General features: G+C 38.8%; 1 protein-coding gene across 1 annotated transcript in view; it reads right to left on the bottom strand.

Annotated features, from left to right (window-relative positions):
* Positions 1 to 9,485: 9,485 nt before the first annotated feature.
* The window catches only part of LOC104999625 (putative ankyrin repeat domain-containing protein 19), a gene marked incomplete at its 3' end in the record, with an annotated part of 58,321 nt that continues 56,595 nt past the window's right edge, over positions 9,486 to 11,211 (bottom strand). The window contains exon 6 of the mRNA XM_010855190.1: positions 9,486 to 9,623. Within this exon, the coding sequence (XP_010853492.1) occupies positions 9,486 to 9,623 (138 nt within the window). The remainder of the gene's footprint in view (positions 9,624 to 11,211) is intronic.

Below are 11,211 nucleotides of genomic sequence, written 5' to 3'. Positions count from 1 at the left end.
GAGATGGACTTAAAGAACAGACACTGAAGAAATGTGTTCTGCAAGGAAAAATTAGGTTAATAGTAGATATTTGATATTTGGCAAAAATAATACAATTATGTAAAGTTTTAAAATAAAATAAAATTTAAAAAAAATTTTTAAGGTAGAAGAGGAAGAAAGGAAAAAGTGAAACATTCCTAATCAAGAATAAACTTTATGGAAATAAAAAGTATAATAAGGTATGTGGAGAAACACATATATTTAGACTTTATATACAATAGATCAGTAACATATCAGTATTCTTAAGGATATATTATGAGCAAAGCCTCTGTTTCATGTGATTTTATTAATATATTTTTATGCATCTACACTGTTCTTGAAATTTTATGAAAATATCAACATTAGTTCAGCTCAGTTCAGTTACTCACTTGTGTGTGACTCTCTGTGATCCCATGGACTGCAACAACCAGGCTTCCCTGTTCATCACCAATTCCCAGAGGTTTTACAAACTCTTGTCCATTGAGTCAGGGATGCCATCGAACCATCTCATCCTCTGTCATCCCCTTCTCCTCCAGCCTTCAAACTTTCCCAGAACTTGTATTTTCCAATGAGTTGGTTCTTTGCATCAGATGACCAAATTATTGGAGTTTCAGCTTCAGCATCTGTCCTTTCAATGAATATTCAGGACTGATTTCCTTTAGAATGGACTAATTGGATCTCCTTACAATCCAAGGGACTCTGAAGAGTCTTCTCCAATACCACAGTTCAAAAGAAGCAATTATTAAGCGCTCAGCCTGCTTTATAGTCCAACTCTCACATGCATACATGACTACTATAAATACCATAGCTTAGACTAGACAGAACTATGCTGGCAAAGTAATGTCCCTGCTTTTCAATCTTCTGTCTAGGTTGGGCATAGCTTTTCATCCAAGGAGCAAGCGTCTTTTAATTTCATGGCTGCAGTCACCATCTGCAGTGATTTTGAAGCCCCCAAAAAGAAGTCTGTCATAGTTTCCATTGTTTCCCCATCTACATGCTATGAAGTGATGGGACCAGATGCCATGATCTTAATTTTCTGAATGTTTTGTTGTAAGTCAACTTTTTCACTCTCCTCTTTCACTTTCATCAAGAGGTTCTTTAGTTCTTCAATTTCTGCCATCATGGTGGTGTCATCTGCGTATCTGAGGTTATTGATATTTCTTCTGCATATCTTGATTCCAGCTTGTGCTTCATCCAGCCTGGCATTTCGCATGATGTATTCTGCATATAAGTTAAATAAGCAGGGTGACAATTTATATCCTTGATGTACTCCTTTTCTGATTTGGAACCAGTCAATTGTTCCATATTCATTTCTAACTGTTGTTTCTTTTCCTGTATACAGATTTCTCCAGAGGAAGGTCAGATGGTCTGGTATTCCCATCCCTGGTTCCTCTGCCTTTTCTAAATCCAGCTTGAACATCTGAAGTTCATGGCTCACATACTCTTGAAGCCTGGCTTGGAAAATTTTGAGCATTACTTTGCTAGCATGTGAGATGTGTGCCATTATGTGTTAGTTTGAACATTCTTTGGCATTGCCTTTCTTTGGGATTGGAAGGAAAACTGACCTTTTTCAGTCCTGTGGCCACTGATGAGTTTTCCAGATTTGCTGGCATATTGAGTGCAACACTTTCACAGCATCATCTTTGAGGATTCGAAATAGCTCAACTGCAAGTCCATCACCTCCACTAGCTTTCTTCATAGTGATGCTTTTTAAGGCCTACTTGACTTCGCATTACAGGATGTTTGGCTCTAGGTGAGTGATCACACCATCCTGGTTATCTGGGTCATAAAGATCTTTTTTGTAGAGTTCTGTGTATTCTTGCCACCTCATCTTAATATCTTCTGCTTCTCTTAGGTCCATACCATTTCGTCCTTTATGGTGTCCATCTTTGCATGAAATGTTCCCATGGTATCTCTAATTGTCTTCAAGAGATCTCTAGCCTTTCCCATTCTATTGTTTCCTCTATTTCTTTGCATTCATCACTGAGAACAGCTTTCTTATCTCTCTTTGCTATTCTTTGGAACTCTGCATTCAAATGGGTATATCTTTCCATTTCTCCTTTGCCTTTTGTTTATCTTCTTTCATCAGCTATTTGGAAGGCCTCTTCAGACAACCATTTTGCCTTTTTGCTTTTCTTTTTCTTGGGGATGGTCTTGATAACTGCCTCTTGTACAATGTCATGAATCTCCATCCATAGTTCTTCAGGCACTCTGTTTATCAGATCTAATCCCTTGAATCTATTTGTCATCTCCACTGTCTAATCATAAGAGTAAATACTACATGAAACTAATTTCAGAGCAGGAAAAATAATTTCACAACAGAACACTTCACCTGGTTTTAAAATCTAAGACTTCATAGTTTGATGTAGGCCCTAAATCAACGCCAGGTTTGTTGGGAAACCTTTAAAGCAAAAACATACAATAAAAATCAGTGGGCTCATGTCCTTGAACAAAAGAAAAAAAAAGTGAAATTTTGTCTATGTATTAAATGAACTTTCTTGACATGAATAAAATTTGGCCTGTTTTAAAACAGCATTTTTTTTTTAATTTTTTTAAAGATTTCTTGATGTGGACCACTTTTAAAGTCTTTACTGAATTAGTTCCAATGCTGCTTCTATTTTATGTTTTGGCTGTCTGACCCTGGGTCATGTGAGATCTTAGCTTCTCTGACCGAGTATCAAACCCACACTGCCTACATTGGAAGATGTCTTACTAACCATCTTAACCACTGCACCCCCAGGGAAGTCTCCAAAAAAGTTTTTCGTTACCTATTTTTGCATCCATCTCTCCCAACCTATGAAATATCTAGTTAACACTCATTCTTAGTTTCCATAACAGAGAGTGACAGCCAATGTATTGGCAGAGCCTAAAAATAAATTGTTTTCACTAAAAGTTCTAATAGCTGAAGTGAAAATCCAATTGATGGATTGAAATAATTCTTGTTTGCCCAAACCAGAATAAACCTAATGACTTAAAGTGGAAGAATAGGCTTTTCCTTCTCCATTGTCTGTTCAAGGTTCAGAGATGAATCTGAGTCCGTCCAAAATGGCAGTCTTGGTCCATCAGCAGGGATACCACTTACTGAGATGGTACCACTTCTCTCCTTTACTCTAAGGGAGTGCCGGAGTTTCCCCACAATGTCGAAACTTAAAATGTACACAAGTCAAAGAACTAATTTATATCTTTAACTTATATGCTACATAGGTACTTCTCAGTCTCTGCTGAGGGCCATGGGAGTGGACACGGGAGCCAAGAAGGCCAATTGTCAAATCACAGATCAGCTCATTTTAACCAGGATCAATTCACTAACCTCCTGAAACCACAGTTGCCTAATTAAGTAAAAGTAGGACACAGCTACTTTACAAAGCTGCTGTGATGACTCTATGAGGTCACAAATGTTAAGCACGTAATGCAGTGTCTAACCCAGAGTAGAACACTCAACAACCATTAGTTTCTCTTCTCCATGTTCCCTTAGTTAAACATATAATTTAAAACATCCATAAAATCCTACCTCCTTGAAGAGTCCTCTTCAGAACTCTCATCCACTATTAAAGAAAAAAGCAAGATACATTTAAATCAATGGAAGAAAAATACAGACTATTAAAACCTCAAGACTGAGGCTTTGTTTAAAAGTATTCCTTTCAAACCACAACTGGAGGCCACACTAGAGGAAGGGAACAGTGGTTTTACTATACTCATAGGCCACTAATGCCTAAGAACCACTCCTCCCCTTTATAGTTATCAAATGCAAAACAAAACAACAAAGAAAAGAACTGCTGCTTACAATGACCATAATCCTAACCAAACTCCAGGAGACTGACAGAAAATGATACTATACCATTAATACAATCAGTACTATAAGCTGACAATAGCATGCACAGTATTAACAGCACAGTATTTCTGGATTTCTATTGCCTGGAGCACTGAACAGAGACTATAGGTGTCTTGCTGGGACATGACAACTTCTCTGGCTCTTCAGTTCACAGTGAAAATGCCCTATCACAGGGAAGCTTGGTCAAAGGCACTGAACCTCAGAGCAAGGTAAAACATTGGAAACAAAAGTCTTCTCTTCCTGGCCCTCTTTCCAAAAGCAAGAGAAGTATGAGAAATATAGTGATTCCAGGCTTAGAAAGGATAATCTCTTGAAAGGCAGATGGGGGAGGGCAAATGGGTAAAGGGGCTCAGTTCAATGCTGAGAATGGGGACTAGACTTGTAGTGGTGAGCATGAAGTAGGGTACACAGAAGCTGAACTTTTTTAAAAACTTCCATATGGAACTTTTTAAAAAAGTTCAGCTTCTGTGTGTGTGCGTGTGTGTATATATATATAACTTTTTTAAAAAGTTCAGCTTCTGTGTGTGTGTGTGTTCACACACAGGGAAGTTTTTTAAAAGTTCAGCTTCTGTATATTTGTATATATTCTAGCATGTTTAAAAAGAATCTCTTGAGACTATCTCCTTCCATTGCTCAAGAGTATCTGGACCACACAGATTAGGATGGTCCAAAGAGCGCTGTGTACTAGTGAGGGATATCATTATATCAGTCCTTCCCATTATATGGCAAATGTTTATAGAAATCATGCTTTTTCAGCTTGGAAGGCATACATCATCACATCCTAAGCTGATGAACAAGGGGAGGGAGGGAAGAATGGAGGGAGCCACGGACTCTGGTGCTGTTGAACAACATTTCCCAGGGGTCATCATGATCTGATGCTGGAGGGATGACTCACATGCAGTGACTCCACAGGGAGAGTAGTACTGCAAGCTTGAGCAAGGAGAGCAGGGGCAGTGATTTTTAAATGTTTTCATCCTGTGACATCAGAACAATGCTTAGTACATAGAAGACACTTGAAATTTATCTGTTTAGTGAACAAATGAACAAATAAATAAGCATGTTTTCTTTGAAATTTTTCTTTAAAAAAATACAGAAATTAACCAGAGAAAAACTCTATTCTGAGCGTATTGAAGACCAAGACACTGTCATCTCTGTATCTCTTCTGACTTGTGTAATGAGCCAACCTATAGTTCTTTGACAGATGTTTTTGTTGTTCAGTCACCAAATCGTGGCTGACTCTTGTGATCCCATGTACAGCTCACCAGGCCCTTCTGTCCATGGGATTTCCCAGGCAAGAGTACTGGAGTGGGTTGCCATTTTCTTCTCCAGGGGATATTTCCGACACAGGGATCAAGCCATATCTCCTGCATTGGTGGGTGGATTCTTTATTACTGAGCCACCTAGGAAGCCTCCTTTGATTAGATAGAGGTCTACTCAGTTAAAGGTATCCTTGGATACCCTGTACAATGTGATAGATGCCACATCCAGTGGACCTAATCCTGTTTTTTGTTAATGCAAATATTTTTGTGCTTTTATTAGAACCTGCAGAGTCCCAGGTTGTTCTATTTGAATATCTATTATGATAATCTTTTAACTGATGGCAAGAGAACATCATGTTCTTACAAAATTATACTCTCATGACAATTGTCCAACACACAAAAGAAAATATATGATCCAAATGAAGTCAACCTATCTCACTCTCTCTGAATCTGTAAGGAATGAAGTTGGTAATCTAGACCTGCTTGGTACAATAGGCAAAATAACTGGTTCTCAACTAGGCATTGCTTTTCTGTCTTCTGTACAATTGGTAGGAATCTTTCAGAAATAATCCCTCACTACTATGCTGCACACTGGCTCAGCTTTGCAGTTATTGTTTATCATTTCTTATCCTACCAGGAAGGGATTATTCAAGTTCTCAGTTTTAATGATGGTAACTATTTTAGTAAGACTAATCACTACACAGTAACTACTAACTATTCATTCACTAAATGCAAACCATTTCTAAAAATGAAAGTTCACTTTCATAAGACATCCAGTCTGCTGTACTATGACTATAGATGAAATATACATCATACTCACTTAAAATTTTTTATGATTTACACAAAAATCTAATATAGGACTTTAGGGGCCATATTAAAGAGATGTATTTCTTCTCAAACAATACTGTTTTTCATGTTAAATCACCTACAATTAACTTCTTAAAAAATTCTGAATACTAGAGTATAAAGAAACTAATTTTGAAAAAAATAAAATATACATGCAATTTGCACTTATTTTTTAATAGTTCTTTCATTATTGAAACTTCCTCATTCCTACTTTATCTATGGTAGAATCACCAAGAGTAATTTGGTATCAGATGATGTACCTGGGTTGGTTTTTTCCAGGAGAAGTTTTAGATCTCTTTTCTTTATATTCAGAAATCAGTTGGCGAAAGCTATGTATTAAAAATGCGATAAATAATATTTTAACACTGATATGAAAAACAACTACCAAATTCTTAGATCATTTCAGACAATGTCAGAGATAATACCAAAACTTCAATTGTCACATACATGTCAAGTTTCTAAGTTCTATAAACTTTTATTTAGCATGTAGTAAAGGAGAAAGTAAAGGTATATTTTTGCCCTGCTTATTTAACTTATATGCAGAATGCATTATGAGAAACACTGGGCTAGATGAAGCACAAGCTGGAAACAAGACTGCCAGGAGAAATATCAATAACCTCAGATATGCAGATGACACCACCCTTATGGCAGAAAGTGAAGAAGAACTAAAAAGCCTCTTGATGAAAGTGAAAGAAGAGAGTGAAAAAGTTGGCCTAAAGCTCAACATTCAGAAAACTAAGATCATGGCATCCGGTCCCATCACTTCATGGCAAATAGATGGGGAAACAGTGACTGATTTTGTGTTTTGGGGCTCCAAAACTACTGCAGATGGTGACTGCAGCCAAGAAATTAAAAGACGTTTACTCCTTGGAAAGAAAATTAGACCAACTTAGCATATTCAAAAGCAGAGACATTACTTTCTCAACATAGGTCCGTCTAGTCAAGGTTATGGTTTTTCCAGTAGTCATGTATGGATGTGAGAGTTGGACTATAAGAAATCTGAGTGCAGAAGAATTGATGATTCTGAACTGTAGTCTTGGAAAAGACTCTTGAGAGTCCCTTAAATTGCAGGGAGATCCAACCAGTCCATCCTAAAGGAAATCAGTCCTGGGTGTTCATTGGAAGGACGGATGTTGAAGCTGAAACTCCAATATTTTGGCCACCTGATGCGAAGAGCAGACTCATTTGAAAAGACCCTGATGCTGGGAAAGATTGAAGGCAGGAGGAGAAGGGGACAACAGAGGATGAGATGGTTGGATGGCATCACCGACTCAATGGACATGATTTTGGGTAAACTCTGGGAGTTGGTGATGGACAGGGAGGCTTGGCATGCTGCGATTCATGGGGTCCTAAAGAGTCGAACACGACTGAGCAACTGAACTGAACTGAAAGGGGAAAGAAAAGGAAGATGAAGTAGTCATGAACTCAGGGCAGTACAGCTCCAATAATTAACTAGATTTAGCTTGGCATCAGAGAAGGCAATGGCACCCCACTCCAGTACTCTTGCCTGGAAAATCCCATGCATGGACAGAGGAGCCTGGTGAGCTACAATTCATGGGGTCCTAAAGAGTTGGACACGACTGAAGCGACTTAGCAGCAGCAGCAGCTTGGCATAGGAAGAATCTCTTGAGCTGGCAAATCCTACCTCTATAACTAACTGCTTTGTTCCTGGAGGAGTTTATTCTCTTCACTTCAAAGTCCTTCCTCTACACAATTGGGATATTACTATCTTATTTCAAAAGAGGATTGTAATGAGATAATATACACCCAAAATGCTTACAGAAACAAAGATTGGAATAATTTCATCTTCAACTTTATTGCTGTAACTACTTTGGAATTCCAAGTAAATCCCAATGTGTGCTTTTTCATAAGTTTAACATTCAAGTGAAACTGTTATTAATTCTGGTGAATAACTCTTCTTTGTGGTTTGTAATTTAGAGAATTTCAGCTTTTAGATAATGTGTACCTAAATTTATTTATAACATATGAATTCACTACATTAGAGAACATAATGATCCCCCATTATTGCAGCTAATTACACCAAGAGCAGAAAACTAATCACAATCAAGACTTGGCCTGGACCACTACTCTTCCTTCTCTACCTACTCAAACTCTGAACCAGCAGATCTTTCTGACAATGATGTTTAATCTCCATGTTCCTCTCCAATTCCCTTGGAAGACATATCCCTACTCTTACAGTGGGTGCTGGCAAGTTCTAGACAGGGCTTACCTCTCTGAATTCCAACTATCTTACTTGAGATTTAGGGATTTCTGCTGAATGGGTTCCTTATGGGGCAGATTCTGAAAACATTTTAGATGGAGGCAGACGGAAATCCGTTGGAAGATTTTCAGTATTACAGGAAAGAGGTCCCATGACGGGCCAAGCATAATTAGGGAATCTCAGGCAAGCTGGCACCCACTACTCTGGGAAGGGTGACAGGGAACTTGTGACCTAAGAAAAGGTGCCCCCACAGGACAAAAAGCCACCTTGAGGTTCAAGTCTAGATACAAAGGAGAAAGGGAAGTCTGCTCAATCCCTGCAGGAGCACTTGACCCTCTCTGACAGCCTAAAATGGTCCCCACTGACATCTGCTAGCAGAAAAGACAAATAAGAGCCTCAAGGGCACCTCATCGTGAAGATCTAGGCTTCCACATGGGCTCCACATAAGGTCTCTGAGTGAGGGGGGAAGGTAGGCGGCCCAGCTGCCCAAACTGGGTGCTGGAGCTGTGTTTGCAACAGTGACTGAGCAACAAGCATACATATGAGAACAAAGGACCTCTCACTCTAAAGTCGACGTGTGCATCACCTTAAAGGTTGGTGAACCTGGACCCAGAGGAGCAGCCTGGGAGCAAAGGTCAATCGTGAGCCCACTGCAGGATGAGGTGTTTTTTCTTTTCTTTTCTTTTTCCTTTTAAAATGATTTTATTAAAGGTCTTTATAGAGCCACATCCAGACTCCAGATCCAGCTGCCAAGCAGACCCTGTCAAGACCAGCTGTAGCAGCAGTGCTGCAGCAGTAGAATCAATGCAAGGAACAGAATGATGAGAAGGAACTATTTTCTCCCCTCCAAATGACTTGTGGAAGAGGACTGTTTCGTTGATCTTAGGGAATCCTCTGGGTTCTTGGAAAATTCAAGCAGAAGTGTCTAGAGAGGCAAGCCCTCATGGGAAAATAGGATTTGCTGCTGAACTAAATATTTCAAGATCCAAAGAACTAGTTAGAAATATCACAACTGTGACACTGTTCATACATCATACCAAGAGGTCACACTTGGAATGAAATAGGTAATGTCAGGCTTTCTAAGGATCAAGGTCTACATGTCCTGAGATAAAGCACCCCAAGCCCACAGCCAATTATAACTAATTGGCCTTTGCATGGCTTTCAGTTCTTGAGGGGGAACATCTCACCACCATTCTCCAAACTCTCTGCAACAAACTGGAACTCTCATTGGTCACGTAGCAAGCTAACAGCTAAAATTATTTTTTGGCTGAAGTTTAGTGAGAACTGGCATTTTAATGTGAACACTTACATATTAAAACCACTAATAACAGCATATTCTTCTGCAGTCCATCCAAAAACATCTTGAGAAAAGATGTCAGCACCTTGTCGAAGAAGAAATCTGATGACATTTATTGATTCATACTTGAGAGCAAGCATGAGGGCTGTTCTAAAACAACAGAGAGATAACTTCAGCCTCAGGAAGTTGAGTTGACTTACTTAAACAGTTAATTTGATATGATTTACCAAGTGAACACCTTGCCCTTTCATGAAGAACTGACCATTTACAGGCTCAAGTGTTCATCTTTACAAATTACCTCCAAGGCTAAAATGAAGGGACGGAAAAGAAGCCTCCTGTCCCACTGGGATGCCAGGTGGCAGCACTTACTATTTCAAAAGTCCCTGATGGGGACTTCCCTGGTGGGCCAGTGGATAAGACTTCAGGTTCCCAATGTGGGGAGCCTAGGTTCCATCCCTGGTGAGGGAACTTGATCCCATATGCTGTAACTAAGAGTTCCCACAACTAGGACCCCACGTAGCAAAATAAATAAATGTTTTTTAAAAATAATAATAAAGTCCTTGATGGACAAGAAACGATGCTGAGGTCACTTATCTGAGGCAGATGACGATTTAAGGGATAAATTCTCTATTTCCTCCTTAGACTGATATATTCAGCTTCAAAGTCAGCTAGAGGTTGGGTTAAGGAAAGGCTACTTGCAGGTTTAAATAAAAAATATTGATAATAATGGGAATAAAAATAGTCATGGTTGGCAGTTAATGATGTGGACAAGCATGTGCTAGGTGCTAAAAATGAAATACTATATATCAAATCTTTCTTACACACAGGCACCTTTGAAAGATGCATTACTATTTGCCTTTTGTATCAGGAAACTTATTTGCTGATGATAACCCTAATCAGTAGGAAACCTAGGAATTGAACCTAGCCTGAAACTAAAGCCCATCATTTTTATCTGTATCATCCACCTCTGACTTGTCTTTATAAAGGAACTGTTTATCCGATCAAAGCTATCTTTCTTGCTTCTACCTTCATTAAAAATGAAAATATCAAAATGTACTGAAATGAGAAAGGATAAAAACTGATGAGCACACAGGATATGGTGACCGTGAGTAATAATCACCTTTTTGTGGCTGTTGTTATTTAGTCGCTATGTTGTATCTGACTCTTTTGCAACCTAGTAACATCAGCATTCTTTAAACAAAGTAATTTAAAACAAAGAGTTATCCAAAAGACAAAATCAAGTCTTTTAGGTTTACTATGCATCTTATAAAAATATATACATACAAAGTAGAGGTTAAAGAATTCTTTTAAAAGAATTAAGAAACACAATACTGTCATGAGGTAAACTAAAAAGCAGAATCCATATTTCACAAAGTTAATAAAACTAATTTGAAATCCCTCAGCTATTACAAGATCAACCAATCAAACAAAAAGAGGTTGCATGTGTGAGGGAGGAGCTAAGGTGGTGGAGGACTAGGACGGGGAGAACACTTTCTCCCCCACAAATTCGTCAGAAGAACATTCAAACGCCAAGTAAATTCCACAAAACAACTTCTGAAAGACGGCAGAGGACATCAGGCACCCAGAACAGCAACCCAAGTCTTCAAAAGGAGAGAGAAGAAATACAGCTCCACTCAACAGAACACCGACACAAGCTTCCCTAAACAAGAAACCTTGACAAGCCACCTGTACAAACCCACACACAGTGAGGAAACGCCACAATAAAGAGAACTCCACA

This window comes from Bison bison, unplaced genomic scaffold (assembly GCF_000754665.1).
Source record: "Bison bison bison isolate TAMUID 2011002044 unplaced genomic scaffold, Bison_UMD1.0 scf7180017864356, whole genome shotgun sequence".
NCBI lineage: Eukaryota > Metazoa > Chordata > Mammalia > Artiodactyla > Bovidae > Bison > Bison bison.
This window is presented reverse-complemented; position numbering and strand designations above follow the sequence as displayed.